Source organism: Pollicipes pollicipes, unplaced genomic scaffold, assembly GCF_011947565.3.
Source record: "Pollicipes pollicipes isolate AB1234 unplaced genomic scaffold, Ppol_2.1 Scaffold_7231;HRSCAF=8579_pilon_pilon_pilon, whole genome shotgun sequence".
In the NCBI taxonomy this organism is placed as follows: domain Eukaryota; kingdom Metazoa; phylum Arthropoda; class Thecostraca; order Pollicipedomorpha; family Pollicipedidae; genus Pollicipes; species Pollicipes pollicipes.
The window spans coordinates 1,698,060-1,714,869 of NW_023597034.1; the positions used below are offsets into that span (position 1 = coordinate 1,698,060).

Below are 16,810 nucleotides of genomic sequence, written 5' to 3' on the forward strand. Positions count from 1 at the left end.
CTCGAGGCGCTACTGGCGCTGATGACTCATTTTTGAGTCACTCGAGCCACTCAAGCATTTAGCCCGCATTTGCGTGGCGGCCGGCGATCGCTGTGGCTTCCGGGCGCGGCAGCAGTAGCGGTGTGGTGGGTAATGCTGTCGGAAGCGAGCGTGCTTCACAGGAAAACCAAAAGATTGAATGACGCAAGTGTGAAATGTATGTTGTGCTCATCCTGATTTGCCATGGTGCCATTTTAAGTTAGATATGGGACGGCGAAGGTCAGGCAGTGTGTGGAACCTGGAGGTTTTATCTCTTTGTCTTTCAAGCTTTCCTGCTTTCAGTAATGGATTGACAGGCCACCATAGAGGACCTGCCTTTGAATTGAGGTATCTTTATATGCCCAGGATTCCATTGCAACATATTGAGTGCCTTTTACTGTTGAGAAGCACTGGGCATCTTATGTTGTGAAGAAGTCCTGGGCTTTCAGCCCCAAGCACCAATGCCACCTCCAAGGGGAGGGGGGGGGGGGGGAGGCAAAGCCCCCCAGGTATACCACTGGTTTGTTGGGCTGACTATTCAGTGCTCATAAGGTTGTGCCCTGAATTGGCTTAGCACCACTGAGTTCACTATCCTGAACATGAAAGTGTTCTAGTCACTGACAGCTTGGACAGTGAATGCTTTTATCTGCCCCAAGTGACTGGTTGCTGTGGGTTAAAAGGGTGCCCCCTTGTCAACCCAACTGTGGCTGATGAGAAAAAAGTAATTGAGAGAAGATTAGGCCTTTCATGGAACAGGTGGTTATGAAATGCCTAGTAAGGCAATTCTCTAATATTTCCTTTTATCAGGTGTGAATCTATGGTTTACTTCAGCTTTCTAGTAATTTCATATTAATGAGATCAAATTGCTACATGTCATGAGCTTGCATGCCTTGAGTGTAAGAGATCCAACAACCCTGCTAAAGACAAGCATATGAAAGATAGGAAGTTTCTAAAATATTTATTTGCTGTGGCACAGCCAAATTTATGGGATGTGTATGTATGGGGGTGGGTGAGGGAGGGGGGTAAAGAGCTTGGTGTAGGGTCCTGGATTTCGACTATTTTTCTGTGAGAGAGCCCGTTTTTGTGATTTTTCATTCCTGCCATCGGGTTCATCCGTTGATGGCTTTGTAGATTAGATACTAAGGAAACAGCTTGCCTTTCCCTGGCATGTGCACTGTGGGTAAAGCACTAGGGGGGCATTAGCTGTCTTAGCTCAGGTGAATGACTTTACTGTCACAGTGTGGGGTACCTCATCTATTGTTCTGGAACATGGGGAATGGGAGCTGCCTGGTTGATCCAGAGACCTTGTAAAGAGCACATCATGTCTTGGTCTCTTCTCTGATACAGGAGGCCCTTTTACTGGAGCAGTTGGCCTTCACTTGGTACAGTGGCCTTCATGAATACAAACAAGTCCCTATCTGCACAGGAGCTCCAGTAACGAACAGGGATCCCAACTTAGCGTATCATACCTCTGGCTGAAACAGGTTAGAGGGTGCCTCACTCAGTACTGCAGCTTATGGGCATGGCCCGTCCACTGTCTTATAGTGCAGCCTTTCATTGTCAGGGGGCCTTAAGGAACATGAGAGATGTCCTGATGTTCAGGGTCCTGTCCCTGTCATTGTTCAGCACATGAGCCACTGGCCAACTCAGGATCCTTGCTAGTGTAGGATTTCCTGTGTGGTGGCTGTGTCACCTGGCAAACACAGGGCCCCCATACTGTAATGGGGATCCAACCAATGGAAGAGCCTTCTAACTGGTATTGGTGGCTGTGGCCTTGTCCCTGCTTGGGAAATGGGCTCCCATGCTGACATGGGCCAGCTGTTTGATATGGGTGGCCTGTGACCAACAAACAGGCCAGCACTGTCCCAGTGCTTGCTTGATTGATGCAAGATGTCAAATGATTCACATCTTAGCGCACTAGCCCTCCATGCAAGGGGTCAGCCCTTTGCACCATGCAATAATCAGGCTCTTGAGTGTGGTTTCGGAAGAGCTTTGAGGTCCCCTTGGGACCTAGAGGTAGGGTACATATGCCCCCTGTACCCTGCCCCACATACCTGTGTGCCTGTTTCTGTGCAATGCCCCCTGGATACAGCTAAATTCTCCAACACTTGTGGCTCTCTTGTGCCAAAGCTCACACATAGCCATGCCAAATTTAGGGTTACATCAAACTCCTTTGGCATAAGGTCAGGCATGAAGGGCAAAACTGCAGTCAAAACCAGCCTGCTGTTTTACTGGAAAGCTTGCTTTACAGGGTAGCTTCTTTTGATCATTTCAAGTTTAGCATAAAAGGGACTGCAGCAGACATCTTTCATGGACTTCTTAAAGGTCAGAAACAGCCACTGACCTAAAATGACAAGGTCAACCCTTTGTTTCCAGGAATGTACCACCTTGCATAATCTGTTATGCATATTCAAACTAAAAACAAACAAAAAAAACCTTGCAGGCTTTTGACCACCATGACCTTCTTAAGTTAAAACAAAGTTGTGGACCTAAAAGAACTTGAATGAGCTTTTGCTTAGAAAAGATGTTGTGTAAGGCAGTTGCATGAGGAGGTCTTACACACTTAGGACACCAATCAGAGTTTGACTTGGTTTGACCTTATTTGAACCAAAGGTCATAATCTATGAACCTCAAATTTTAACACAAGTGACTTCACCCACAGACCAACCCATCTTGTGAATTGGTGCATCTAGCTCTCCTAATGTTTAAGATCTCAGGAGGTCAGATTGACTCCTACCCAGGCGAATGGTATTCAGCCGGCCTCAGCAGCATGTTTAATACACTTAGCAATGAGTGTCTTCTGTGTTACAGCGGGCATCTTAGGCTGTAAGTTGGGTCATACATCAAAACCTTAGCAGCACCACTGCATCAAGAATGACTCAAAGGGAGGAAACACAAGTACAGATGGAAAGCCTGTCAAGGGTAAGGCAGAAGTGTTGCTACAGACTTAAACTGTTTTTAGGTCACATGTTTGTTTAGACATGTATATATGTATATATATATATATATATATATATATATATATAAAATTGGTGATTTTATAGTGAACAAATTGTAAGTGTTGTAAATGTTGTGTGATTGTGGGTGTGAGTGATACATGTTGTCCTAGGTAAAATGCTAGTGTTATGAATGCACTTTATTTCCAAGGTTATTCCTCCAGCTCACTTCATGAGATTACTGGCCAGCTGAACACAAGAGTGGCGGACTGTGGCAGCCGCTTCACGCGGCGCCGCCTTTCCAGCCGGACTGGCGGGCCGTGTTCGACCGGTTCGACCTGGATCACGACGGCGAAGTGCCGCTGCTGGAGTTCCGCCGCTACCTGTCGGACCCCCAGCTCCGCAGCCGCATCCCCGACCACGTTCTGGACGAGATTCTGGCCAGGGCCGACACCAACATCGACGGCTCCCTCAGCTTCCAGGAGTTCCTGGACATGGTGAGCAGGCAGCAGTCAGCGCAGTTACACAGCAAATGCCGCCTTGTATCGCACGGGTCACGATGGAGATCGCTAGTGTCGCGATGCAGTCTTGGGGCCATTGAGGCTCCTTGTGCTTTTTGTCGTCAATAGTAGTTGGAAAATGAAGCCAACAGCTATCCAAGCCAAGGTGAAGCGCATTGTGCTGTAAACGATGGCTCCAAAGCTATGTCGTGATGGTGGCTTTTAGAAGGTAATATGCCTTGCAGATGTGTTGGCGTCACAGTGCCACTGCTTGGTTGTGCATTCGCAGGTATCTGCTGCACCCTGCTCGCCGGCCTGGGCCTTATTTACAACATCCGCAATGATTTCTTTAGGTCGTTATATAATCTTGTCTAAGAAAGTTTTCCGGACTGCTGGAAGATTGCACTGACTGCCTATCATCATTTTAAGATCTGGCTAACACCATGCGGGCTGTGTTGTCCAGGTGCAGAGCCAAGGTCTGGGCCCCGAGGGCGGCAGTCTGTTCCGCACCTTCCTTGTGAGGGCTGCCAACAGTGTGGTGCCCAAGTCGAAGCGCTCCCGTCGCTACCTGGACCAGTACTCCTGCTGCCCGCCCCCGGTCTTCATGGTGCTGGTGTCCGTCGTGGAGGTATGGAGCGTCGAGGGGGCTCCGCTTGTGATACGCTGTGAAAGTCAGGCGGGGCTCGCTCGCCGATATGGCATGCGGTACTGACGTGTCTCAGGCCAGGTCAGGAGAAGTCTCGAGTATTACGTGAGAACTTTAAGCTCCATCACGACAGGCCGCTGACCTACGACCTACGATCTACGACAGGCCACTGACCTACGGCCCACAACCCAGGACAGACCGCTGACCTACGACCAACGATCTACGACAGGCCACTGACCTACGGCCCACGACCCACGACAGGCCACTGACCTACGGCCCACGACCCACGACCCATGACAGGCCACTGATCTACGACCCACGACAGGCCATTGATCTACGACCTACGACAGGCCACTGACCTACGACAGCCGACTGGGAGGGGGTCGCATCTACTCTCGCCCCCCTTTCATTAGACCGCATGATGAAAAACGGCAAATCAGGGCGAGGGTTAAGCCGGGCATGGTCGCTCCAGGTCAAATCTCGGACTCCAAAGCACCAACAACGCTTCTCTATCGGGGACCGGCATACTCGAGATGCACCTGTGGTAGCATAAGAGCCGTTCGGTGCGGGAGTTACGTCTGGTTAACTCTTGGAAGTCACCTTGAGCTATTCTAGCACATTGTAACCTCTACCGATAGCATGGTCCCATTTCAAAATTCCAGTGTAAGGTCGCCCATAGCCGGCGTCGTTGAATGTCATTTTTCGGGTGACCTAGCATTTATTACTACTTTGAAGTAGGTCGTGTTCTGACTTGACTTGTCACGTGGACCAGATTTAGGGTATAGGCGTTAAAAACCTACGATGAGTCCGCCTCGACGATGATGACCTTGATATCATTTGACCTCGTTGCCTCCGACTGACGGATCAGCCACAGGAGACCACGTAAAATACTCGTGGTGAACGTTGTGTAATTCTTACGGGGCAAAATTTTTCCCGATTTTTATGCTCGTGTTCATGGGCGTTGAGTTGGCGGGGGGGGGGGGGGGGTCGCGTCCCTACGTTGGGGCCCGCGTCCGTATGCTGAGGAGAGTGGCCAAAACGGGAAACTGGGGAAAGTTGAGTTTTGGCGCGAGCCAGTTTGTGACGTGGGTCCACGCGCTATAACCTTTGCGAGTTGTGTGTGTATGCTTGCGCGCGTACGTTCGTCTATATGCGTAACTACGGAGTGAAAATGTTGTCCTACGGAGGGCCCACTGCGACGCTTGGCACCGCTGCGGAGCGGATAGCGCGCCTCGATCAAGGTAAGGCCGGATACCGGCGGCCAAGGCCGGACACCGGAGGCCAAGGCCGGACACCGGAGGCCAAGGCCGGATACCGGCGGCCAAGGCCGAATACCGGAGGCCAAGGCCGGACACCGGAGGCCAAGGCCGGACACCGGAGGCCAAGGCCGGACACCGGAGGCCATGGCCGGATGCCGGAGGCCAAGGCCGGACACCGGAGGCCAAGGCCGGACACCAGAGGCCAAGGCCGGACACCGGAGGCCAAGGCCGGACACCGGAGGCCAAGAGCGGACACCGGAGGCCAAGGCCGGATGCGCCGCCCGCTTATCGCCATCAGTATTGACTCTGGTGCGGCGCCCGCCCGGCGCCGGATCGCTGACGCTGGCCGGGGCCGTGTTCGGTTCCAGCTCGTGCTGTTCATCGTGGACGGCGTGCGCATGGGCGGCGTGACGGCCAGCGGCCCGGTCGACACCGAGTCGGTGCTCATCTACAGTTCGCGCCGCCGCGCCGAGGCGTGGCGTTTCCTCTCCTACATGTTCGTCCATGTCGGGTGCGTCTCTTGGAGAGCTGGGAGCGTGGAATGCAGCAGGTGTGAAGTGGACGCGATGTTACCGAGTAGTTTAACTAACGATATGCCCAAATATTCATCACCATCGTACATGACTTGACGCGACAAACCATGCTTATCAAAATTCCCCCGCAATTAAAGCCATCGGTACAAGCAAGTGTTTGAAATGGAGTTGTTCAGAAAACCGCGCCACCGGGCGGTGCTGGAGCCGAGGCAGATTGGCGACGAGAGGGCCGAGATTGAGGATATTTTCGCGTACGATTTCTCTCAACATCATTCAAACACTGCCGCGTTGAATTCTTATTTTATCTGGGTTGGGCAGTTCCTTCCATTTACCTATTGTCGATTTGGAAGCGGGAATATGTCAGGAAGTGTTGGGATTCGCCTGATTTGTCATTAGTGCCTGCCTGCCAAGTAGCGTGTTAGTGCGTGTGGGCTGCTTGCACCACCGACAGTTGGTCTGAGCAGCATGACAGATGGTGCGCCGCCCAGCGCGTCACATGACGTTTGTATCACTCTTCAGGTACGTGCACATCACGACGAACCTGGTGGTGCAGCTGCTGGTGGGCCTGCCGCTGGAGCTGGTGCACCGCTGGTGGCGTGTGGCCATCGTCTACCTCTGCGGCGTGCTGGCTGGCTCGCTGGGCACCTCCGTGTTTGACCCCAAGGTGAGCGACGGCACCTCCTGATCTGGGATCGTCTCGCCGGATTTAACGACAAATTGAGGTGCTGTACCATCAGGGGTGTGCTCTCGTCCAAGCTGGACCTCAGTGCAAGCCGCTGCGCACTTGCAGATGTGTCGGGACAACGTCGGCCGTCTGGGCGAAATGCTCGGTACTGAAGACCTCGGTCTTGCCGGATTGAGTGCGAATCTCTGCTGTACCGCAGTGGACATCGCTTGCACCGCCCGGTCGTCCCGTAGCGCATTTCTTCTGGTGTCACTGTGTTCGGCGTGACTGATTGTAGCATCCCAGTTAGTTGAAGTATTACCCTTTGATTTGCTTTGTGGTGCCCGTAGACCCCGACCATTGCTTATGCGCGTTTATGTGGTCGTGCTTTGAATGACCTTGTGTTCTGTGGCCACTTGCGTCACCACCATCAGGTGCTAACTTAGTTACGTTACATCATGCGACTGCTGGCAGCGACATTGTCAGTGGTGCTGGCAGGTACTACCTGAACTACCCGACCCCTATGCTGTGACCAGCCACGTTTCCACATGGAGCCTCTGCGCTCTCTGTGACCGCTGACGTCACCACCTGGAGCCTCTGCGCTCTCTGTGACCCCTGACATCACCACCTGGAGCCTCTGCGCTCTCTGTGACCGCTGACGTCACACCTGGAGCCTCTGCGCTCTCTGTGACCGCTGACGTCACCACCTGGAGCCTCTGCGCTCTCTGTGACCCCTGACGTCACCACCTGGAGCCTCTGCGTTCTCTGTGACCGCTACGTCACCACCTGGAGCCTCTGCGCTCTCTGTGACCGTTGACGTCACTACCTGGGGCCTCTGCGCTCTCTGTGACCGTTGACGTCACTACCTGGAGCCTCTGCGCTCTCTGTGACCGCTGACGTCACCACCTGGGGCCTCTGCGCTCTCTGTGACCGCTGACGTCACCACCTGGAGCCTCTGCGCACTCTGTGACCGCTGACGTCACCACCTGGAGCCTCTGCGCTCTCTGTGACCGCTGACGTCACCACCTGGAGCCTCTGCGCTTTCTGTGACCACTGACGTCACCACCTGGAGCCTCTGCGCTCTCTGTGACCGCTGACGTCACCACCTGGAGCCTCTGCGCTTTCTGTGACCACTGACGTCACCACCTGGAGCCTCTGCGCTCACTGTGACCACTGCCGTCACCAGGCTGTGTGTCGGCCGTCAGGTGTTCCTGGCCGGCGCCTCTGGCGGTGTGTACGCCATTCTGGCGGCGCACCTGGCGGACCTCATCATGAACTGGGCCGAGATGGAGCTGGCCATCTTGCGCCTGATTTTCCTGCTGGTGCTGGTCAGCACCGATGTGGGCGTGGCCGTTTACGGCCGCTACAGCGGCGCCCCGGAGAGTACGGTCAGTGCTCGGCTGATGCTGGTCACATCTGCGACCTGTCTTCAGTGAATGGCTGTGGACTGATGCGCCGTCATATGAGGGTGCTGCCAGATGTTATTCGACTCCCGCAGCCCAGCCCCTTAACCTGAGTGAGCTGAGGCGACCTGAGTTTGCCTGAGCAGAGCTAACCTGACGGCAAATCGGACGTGACCTTAACGTTCTGACCTGCACCGAGCTTACATTACCTAATCCGACCTGAGCTGGTCTGACCTCGATCTGATCTGACCTGATCAGCTCCGAGCTGATTTGCTGTTAGTTAGGCTAGCCAGCAGCGTCCCGAACCAACCTAAGATATCATGAGCTGACCGGACCTGACCTGGCTTGACCTGTCGCAGGTGAGCTACACGGCGCACTTGGCTGGCGCGCTGGCTGGCGTTCTGATCGGCAACGTTGTGCTGCGGAACCTGCGAGTGCACCGCTGGGAGCGGGTCGTCTGGTGGGCCTCGCTGGTCGCGTTTCTGGCGCTGGTGCTCTGCGCCGTGGTGGTCAACGTGGCCGCGCCTGATGGCTTCTACCCGGAGCAGGAGATCTAGCTCGGCGGCCGGCCGGCGCCCCAGTCTCTGCCGGGCTGGCCGCTTCGAGTGTCATCAGCGGTGGGCGAGCGGTTTCCGGAGGAGGAAAGTCAACCTGTCCGAGCCTTTCCCAAACAAAGGGTACAATGAAATCGGGTCCGAGACTTTTCTCGCGTGTAAATGCTCGATATAACAAGTATTAGCAGGTGGGTTTCTTAACGTTTACACTTGTGCTTGGATCCCAGAAACGGCCCATATTTGAGGGTTTAGCTCCGAGTTCCAGACCTTTTAGGATCCCAGATCCATTTTAAAATGTGGTTTTAATTGTGTGATTTAAATCAAATTGCAAAAATCCTGGATCCATCAACTTATGACAAAAATCCTGGAAGCTAGCATAGAATCATGCTAAGTGGTTGCTCTGGGCGCTCGTGGAGCGCAGTCGAGCCACGTATCTTTAGCTTCAATTGTCACAAGTAATTTAATGCGGAGACGGAGCGCGTGGCTAAAACGCATGCTGGATGTCGGCATGCAGTGCACTGTTGTTAGCTTACGACATCAGTCCTGAAGGCTCGGCTCAAATAAGCTGTCCCGAACGCGACACATCGCTACGTGGTGTGTGATGTCCGAAGAAGGGCAAATTTTTATTGGTAACCGAGTGGTCCTGTAGGATTCTCCCGGACCAATTGTTACCTACGAGTCCGGATCCAATGATAAGTATGTTGGTGAACAGCCCTATGCGTAAGATGTCATCAGGATGCGTGACTCTTGATTTGGAAAGGTCTAGAATGTTTTCCAAACTGTATTGAGAGGAGATGTTTTCGGGGCCGAGCACAATCCGAAACTTTTGCTGTGGGATATTCCAGGATCCAAGATCGCTTATCAAATTTTTTGTTGCGTCCGGAATCTACTTTTTCAAGCCATAGACTTCTATGTTGGGCTCATCCCGAACGGTCACCATTATTGTATCGTGGTGGCCGTCTGTGGCGGCGCGTGGCTAATGGAACTCGTGCCGGGTTGGGTCCCGGAGGCTTCGGCGATCCAGTCGAGCCACATATCGCCAGTCTTATTCGTGACAAATCGCTTTATACGGAGGCAGCTTGCCTGGCCAGGAGGCGCGCTACATGTCGACAGACAGTGCACTGCTGTCAGCGGACACTGCACCGCCGTTGGCAGACAGGGTGCTGCTGTTTCCAGGCAGCCTGTACCTCCACTGGCAGACCGTGTGCTGCCAGCCCCAGAGGGTGTTGTTCCCAGACCTTGCGCGACCGTCCGCAGGCGGCACGCGGCCGTGCCGGGGCGCTTGGTGCACGCCGTCGGTTAGCGGAGCGCGCTGCGCGTGCACATGCTTCAGACGTCTCTGCGTCAGATTCGCCGCGACACGGATCCATAAAGAGCGCATGCGATTGCGGGCGGTTATATGTATGAAATGTTACTGAGGCCTTTTTAAACTTTATCGGAGACTGATGTACCCTGTGTGTATGAGGCGTGTAGAGACGCTGTCCTGCTGTGTTCTATGATGCGCACTATTCCTCTCTTCAGTTGTGTGTGCTTGTTGTGTTTCTGGAATTAGCTGGATAACAAAGGCAAAATGGATTTCGCAAGCCCAATGCTCACCACGACGCCAAGCTTGCGCCGAGGCCAGAGGGCCAGCCGTGCTGCGTGTTTGTTATTCGTCATGTTATGAACGGGCTAGGTCGTGGCGTGCTCGCTGTTTGGGCAGATGTGTCGCGTCCCGTTTAGCTGGAGGTTGGAAGCGAGCACAACGTATGGTTGTACAACTGCTATGGTCGTCGAGGCGTGCATTGGAGCTTGCCTTCCGCTCTGTGACTTCCGTGCCCACACCCGTGATGTTGGAGCTTTCACAGCCTTCTTCGGATCACTGTGACTGTTCAGCTCAGGCATTTGCTACGTTCGTTCGCCGTTTTGTCGTGTGCTGATTTACGGAGCTTCATGCGAATATGGCAGTCATCTTATTTAATCATCGTATGCTGTCGAATCTGAACGCAATTTTTACTAGCCTGGGTAGGCCCAAGCAGCGTGACGTGGCCATATGTGGCTCCTCATCACTGACGCGAATGCCACGTTGGGCACGATCGACAGTGGCCCTCCGATTGCTGGGAGGCTTACTGTGCAGTGCAGGACGGACCAGCATTTTGTAAGGCTGGACCATTTTATACCGTATTTTTACCACTATGTGTTGCCTTGTTCGCTCGTGTCGCATTGCATCCGTGTTTGCATTCGTACAGCTTGTGCCTTGACGGTAGCATCGCACATTGTCGCGGGTATTCAAATGATTGGCTCTGAGTTGCTCGTTCGCAAAGGTGGCAATGGTGATGCGTGACACACTATCTGGTGGATGGCGTCTGTCGAACTCTCGCCGTTCGTGGTCGTTGTTGGGGGGGGGGGGGGTCACGTCACATGTCTTGGCCTATGGCTGTTTATGCCTCTAAAGCGTTGTGAAGTTGATCCGACATGCATTATATGTATATATATATATATATATATATATATATATATATATATATATATATACCTGTGGCGTTTTGCTCGCAATATATATATATATATATATATACATATATTGCGAGCAAAACAGGAACCGGTCAGACCTCCTGCTGACCAGTTGACTGCTTGACACGATATGAGCGAACATATGCCTGATGTCCCGAATGCAAATCCTGGATTGCATGGCAACTGGCAATGAAGCGGTCCATGGGTGTAGTTTCCTATTCGAATAGGGGCTGTGACACCTGGCAACCACCGCCCCCCCCCCCCCGCAACTTCGGCTCCAGCCCCCATAGCTTTGTGGGAAAAGTCTGCCAAAGTCGGTGACTTGTTGGCAAGTTTAGCGGGTATGTTTCCAAAAATTTCAAGGTTCTGCCCCTTCCCCTTTCCAACGCGCTGCAAAACTACGCCCTTAACGCGATCGAACTCCTGATTTTTTGCTCTGGTCTCAGGCCTAGGCAGATAGCGGACTGTGGATGCACTTGAATTTGCTTTGATGAAATAAATATGCCTCAGCGTTTCTCTGTTCATAGGCGTGGCTTAATGGGATGTATGGCGTAAAACATAGTGACCTGTGGCGTTTGGTAAACACTTCTTGGAAAATACTGATGCTGGATGGAAGGGCTCCATGCCCCCGATTTGTCGGAACGCACCCGCAGGGTGGATACTGCAGCTAAATCGGAATGGTTACGTGCTTCTAAAATGACTCTTCTCCTCCACATTTGTACACGTTCTTTCATCGCGCCGGCGAACGCTCGCCGGTAAATGAACGACCCTCGTGGCAGACCGGCGCATTTCGGTCTGCTGGGGTACGTGCGTTCGGGTGGTCGTTGAGCTTCAAATTATGCAGAAATAATGGGATGTGTTTGCGCAAAGGAAGTTGTGAGCATAGGTGACAAGAGGTACATCATCCGGGATAAGATTGGCGAAGGGTAAGCGCTATGAAGTGTTGACAACAGGAGTGTAGTTTCACATTTCATTCACATTCATCATTCTTGAGGCATAACATATAATAAATAATTGTAAAACAACTTCAAGATTTTCACATTCTTGCCTCTAGTTCAAACTGAGATGCACAACATGTCTTCTGAGTAGATAGCACCTCAGCATGCACTGAAGCTGAGTGATTTCAACCTGGTGGTGCAAACATCATCTATGGATGATATTTAATTTGGGCTTTGTTTCAGTGAGTGGTAAATATGTCTGATACCTAAGAATGGTGCAAATACTGTGATAGAAAAACTTTCCACATGCTCTGGTGTTGGAACTAATGTTTGTTGTAACACCACATCACAGAAATGTGCAAAAGGAAAATGTCCTTGAGGCCATAGATATCACCAGTGTTTTATGGTTTCAGGGGATTCAGCATTGTCCAGCTGGTAGAAGATGCAATCAGCCACAAGCTTTATGCCCTTAAAATCTGACCTGTCATAGCAAGAATGATCTTAAGGTATGACTTGGATATTTATATTTGATAAGACCAACACATTGGATGTAATGCATTGGTACATCATAGGCTAGCTTGAGGCCTATGTCTGAAGATTTGCCTAAGTCATTGTTAAAAGAGTTATTAACATACTGTCAAGATGCTAATGCAACCATTGCATCCTTCTTACAGCAGCACACACTTAAAGGTATGCATGGCTGAGTTCATCAAAATCTTTAATGTTTTTTTCAGTTTTGTCCTTTTACAGACACAATTCATTCAGATAATGTGACCCTGACATCATGTTGAGTGCACTACATTGAACATGTCAGCTTTCACAGTTGTTGGTCTGTTGCAATGACAATGACAGAGATGCTCTGCCCAGGTGGCCCTGCAGGAGGTGGCCTTCCACAAACAGCTTCACCACCCCAACATCCTGGAATGTTTGGGGTCAGAGGTGACTGGGGAGCCAGACTTGGCCTCAAACCAGACTGGCCAAGTGATGCTACTGTTACCCTATCTACCGGTCAGTCAAACTGTACATATTGACATAGGCCTGCAAGCCATGCCTTCCATATAGTGTCACAGTCATCTGCCTGCCAAGCATCTTTCACAAGTCAAAAATATGCATTTGGTTGTGAATATTCTTTGCCTTAACATATTCATATGAAGCTCATAAGTCATCAAGGAATGTCACTGCCGCTTCTCACCACTGAGTGTCCAGATGTCGTGTGTTTTTATGGCCGAGCATGTCAGCTGTCCAAACTGTGGACACATTCATATTGTGACACTCCGGTTGGCTCTGTGCATTCTCAGGGAGGCACGCTGCATGACGAGCTATCGGTGCGCGCCGCCGAGCGGCGCCACCTGCCTGAGTCAGAGGTGGTGCGCCTGTTCGCTGCTGTCTGCGAGGGGGTGCGAGCCATGCACGAGTCGCGCCCGGCGCTGGCGCACCGCGACCTCAAGACGGCCAACGTGCTGCTGTCCACAGACGGTTCTCCCGTGATCATGGATCTCGGTGGGTGACGTGTCTATGAACGTGTCCCTGTTCGTTTCATTGTAAAATTGGCCATGTCGGTGGGAGGCTAGCTTAAAAGTTGCCGAGGCCAGAGAGATTGTGCCCTTCAGGTAGTGTGCGGTAACGGCGCGAAAGATGCGAATTTAGAGCTGTATCAGTGGTCATGATTAAGTGTGTTCACCAGGTACAACATCTTCACTAATTGTAGACACTGCTCAGTGTTGAGTTTGAGTGTTCCACCATGTGTCAGGCCCTAGACATATCCAGATCGCAAACGCGTCCGCTGCACTGCCTCGCCCGTCGCTGCTGGTCATCTCAGTACCTCCTGCCGTGGCATGGCGACTCGGCTGTGAGGGGGTGGGACCGCCGCCCGCAGGCTCGATGGCCGAGGCGCGGGTTACGGCCGAGACGGGCGCTGTGGCGCGCCACCTGCAGGACCTGTGCGCCGAGCGTTGCAGCATGCCATACCGGGCGCCCGAGCTGTTCAACATACAGGCCGGCCACACGCTGGACGAGCGGACCGACATCTGGGTAAGTGTGGCCGCCGGCCGCGCCCGGTCCGGTGCGCTCTGTCCGCAGAATATGCTAGATGTCATGTTTGGAGGTCAGTGCTTGTTCGTCCTCAGACGCCAGGGCGAGCAGTCGCGGCCCCCGAGCAGTCAGAATGCTCCTGACGCTGGCCATGTGCGTGTGCTCCGGCCTGTCGCGGCGTGCCGTGTTAGGTCGCTGTGTTGCCTCGCTTCCCTGCGTGTGATACTTTGCGTCGATGCTGGCGCTGGTTTCCACCCCAGCTGAGTGGGGAAGTGGGCGCGCGACGCCAGATGGACACTGCCGTGGCGTAACGCACGGGTGAGCCGTCACCGCGCTGCCGCGTGGACTTTGAATGCGTTAGTGCACGCGTCACCCCACGTTGTTGACCTGCTGCTCGTGCCGGCCGCCGCCACCTGACCGGACGCGGCGCGTGCCGCAGAGCCTGGGCTGCGTGCTGTACGCGCTGTGCTTCTTCAAGTCACCGTTCGAGGCGGCGCACGAGCGCGGCGACAGCGTGGCGCTGGCCGTGCTGGCCGGCACCGTGCACGTACCGGACGACTCGCCCTACTCCCAGGTACGGGCCACGCGCCGCTCGGACAACAGGACGCTCGGCGCCGGCGACCGAAGTCCGGTACGCTGCCCCCACTTCCTCTCTCCGCACTCACACCCAGACTGTTAGACGTGCCGTTGTAGGCACGTTATGAGAGGCGTTCAGGAGGCTCGGAGAGATAATGTGGATGAAGCGAGCTGTGAGGCGGAGAGCGTTGATGTGTCGGGAAGGACCTGATGGTCGGGTGGTCGCCGGCGCCCAGTGAATGTAGTAAATGGTCTGAGCACTTCCGCGGTATACCGGCCAGCCTGGTGTCATGTCGACCTTGCCTCCTGCGTGTGGACCCGCCTTTCGCGTGCTGACCCTGTCCGTCGTGTGCCGGCCTTGTGCTTTACGTCAGGGTGATTATTATGGCGTGCTGACCTTGTCCATTACGCTCTGACCTTGTGTAGCGTGTACTGGGCTAGTCCCTGGCATGATGACCTTGTCAGTGACTTGATCTCGCCTGCGGTCTCAGGACCTGATGGACCTGATCCGACGCCTGCTGACCGTGTCGGCCGCCGACCGACCCTTCATTGGCGAGGTTCTGGACGCGGTGAAGGCGCTGGCCGCTAGAGGCGACATGGGCGGCGACGGCGCCATCCACACACCCCAGCCGCTGGTCACGTGACCTCCGGGTCCGCCACGTCCCAGTCACGTGATCTTCAGATATGTCGGCTGACCTCCGTGGACTGAACGGCGGCTGGTCAGGGTTGAGCAGCACCGAATGACGAGACGCCAGCGACCGCCGGCTCTGCGGCCTCCGGGGCCGGGCGTCGGTCATGTCAGTGGCCGAGGTCAGCCAGCCGCCCCTCACGTGGCGGACGTCACTCAGGCGCCAGGGCGCTCCGTCAGCCGCCGACCAAGTAATCCATGCTTGGTGGGCGTTGCCCGCTGGTTCCGCGACCAACTGACCTCCGGCAGCTGCCAGTCAGGTGGCACAGACCGCTGCCAGCCACCGCTGGTTGCGTTTTCGTGGTATTTTGCGTCCAGGGTCACCGCGCTCCACCATAACAAATCGGATCGCGTTTGCCACGTGTATACCATTTGCTTGGAATGCGCCACCAAGCCACGCACATTCCGGTGGTTGTAAAGCGCATGAGTTGTTCTGCGCAACACCAAAGTTTTACGAATTCTTGTAGGTTGTTCCGCACCTTTTGTGGATAGACTGTCTCGCAGCCAGCCCAGTTTCTGCCCGGGGGTGCTCTCGTACCGCAATAAGAACCTCTGCGGCACTACCTACCACTGTTCGCCTCGCTGTGGCGCCTGATACGAGTGGAGATGGTCCCAGACTGTTGCGCGTGTCACGCGCTAGTAACATACCGATGCGAAGCTTGACTGATGTCTGTGTGCCCCGCGGACAGTGCGGTTGTTCTGTCAGTCTGTCGCCGCTCTCGCTACTGATCTCGGCGGCAGTTGGTTCTTGTTTCCATGGCGCGAGGTGACGAGCATGTGCATCGCGCTGCAGTTCTTTCGATAGGACGTCGTGAGGCGTCTGAACCGCGGCATGGTGCCGCACAGTCGCTAGAGCTAGGGCGTTGGTTTATCTGCCTTGTAAATCACGAGATTATTTGCCGGTGTGTGTTGCCAGGGCGTGTTACCGGAAGAGACTGGTCGCAACGGCCAGTAGGACTGTGTGTCTCGAGGTAGACGGCCTATACAGGCCTACGGCGTACATCTGATGACTTGGCCTTAAGTGCAGCAGGAACGCACGCTGGGGTGCTTGGGTTTCCATCCAGCCTCCACTTTATCCTTGTGTCAACGTTGGATCCACAGACTGCGACATGCTAATGTAATACAGTGGATGCCGTGCCAGCATTAGCATTTCCAACCCAAGCGGCGCGTTTATGAGCATGAAAAAGTCCCTCGCAATGTTTGGTGAGTGAACACACACTCCATGTTTCGAAGGCGCGTATGGTGCCAAGCCCTGAACAGGCAAAGCACAGCAAGTATCACGTTCGGACCCCATCGCAACCTCACATTAGCCCCCTCTTAACTGATAGATTTACACGTTATAAACCCAAATAAATTCGCTTTACATCACAATAATACACAATGTCCGAAAGAAAGCACAAACTAAAAATTACATACGCACGTGACAAAACGTTCAGTCTCTCCGATGACGATAATGATTACTGGAGTTTTAGGGCGCATCGACGCCGAGGTCATTTTGCGCCTACAATCTATCTCCGAGCATACTGCGAGCATTCAAAACAATATCATTGTTTACAAAGATGCTCGCTTTG

The 16,810-nt window shown here is 53.6% G+C and overlaps 2 protein-coding genes across 5 annotated transcripts; both read left to right on the forward strand.

Moving 5' to 3' along the window:
- Window positions 1-49: 49 nt before the first annotated feature.
- LOC119109409 (rhomboid-related protein 3) lies at window positions 50-10,975 on the forward strand. Of its 4 annotated transcripts, none has more exons than XM_037233021.1 (8): window positions 50-125; window positions 2,830-2,940; window positions 3,260-3,451; window positions 3,918-4,082; window positions 5,728-5,870; window positions 6,412-6,556; window positions 7,762-7,944; window positions 8,319-10,975. In XM_037233021.1, the coding sequence occupies exons 2-8, from the start codon at window positions 2,893-2,895 to the stop codon at window positions 8,514-8,516; spliced, it is 1,074 nt and encodes a 357-aa protein (XP_037088916.1). In that variant the 5' UTR covers window positions 50-125; window positions 2,830-2,892; the 3' UTR covers window positions 8,517-10,975. The 4 variants fall into 4 exon arrangements, with proteins under 4 accessions (XP_037088916.1, XP_037088919.1, XP_037088917.1 ...); XM_037233024.1 differs by having other exon boundaries at window positions 85-129; XM_037233022.1 differs by having other exon boundaries at window positions 108-196.
- A 799-nt stretch (window positions 10,976-11,774) lies between these two features.
- Window positions 11,775-16,379, forward strand: LOC119109411 (serine/threonine-protein kinase 16). Its single transcript, XM_037233025.1, has 7 exons — window positions 11,775-11,932; window positions 12,358-12,450; window positions 12,812-12,952; window positions 13,243-13,444; window positions 13,821-13,975; window positions 14,415-14,549; window positions 15,043-16,379. Exons 3-7 carry the CDS (start codon window positions 12,929-12,931, stop codon window positions 15,193-15,195), a joined length of 669 nt encoding a protein of 222 aa, XP_037088920.1. The 5' UTR covers window positions 11,775-11,932; window positions 12,358-12,450; window positions 12,812-12,928; the 3' UTR covers window positions 15,196-16,379.
- The last annotated feature ends 431 nt before the right edge of the window (window positions 16,380-16,810 follow it).

Bases quoted from the DNA above. Each gene is read 5' to 3' on its own strand.
- LOC119109409 (XM_037233021.1), top strand. From the start codon at position 2,893: ATGACTCAAAGGGAGGAAACACAAGTACAGATGGAAAGCCTGTCAAGG. The intron at 5,871-6,411 runs GTGCGTCTCTTG...ATCACTCTTCAG, and splicing joins TACATGTTCGTCCATGTCGG to GTACGTGCACATCACGACGA. The intron at 7,945-8,318 runs GTCAGTGCTCGG...GACCTGTCGCAG, and splicing joins GCGGCGCCCCGGAGAGTACG to GTGAGCTACACGGCGCACTT.
- LOC119109411 (XM_037233025.1), top strand. From the start codon at position 12,929: ATGCTACTGTTACCCTATCTACCG. The intron at 12,953-13,242 runs GTCAGTCAAACT...GTGCATTCTCAG, and splicing joins TACTGTTACCCTATCTACCG to GGAGGCACGCTGCATGACGA. The intron at 13,445-13,820 runs GTGGGTGACGTG...CGCCGCCCGCAG, and splicing joins TCCCGTGATCATGGATCTCG to GCTCGATGGCCGAGGCGCGG.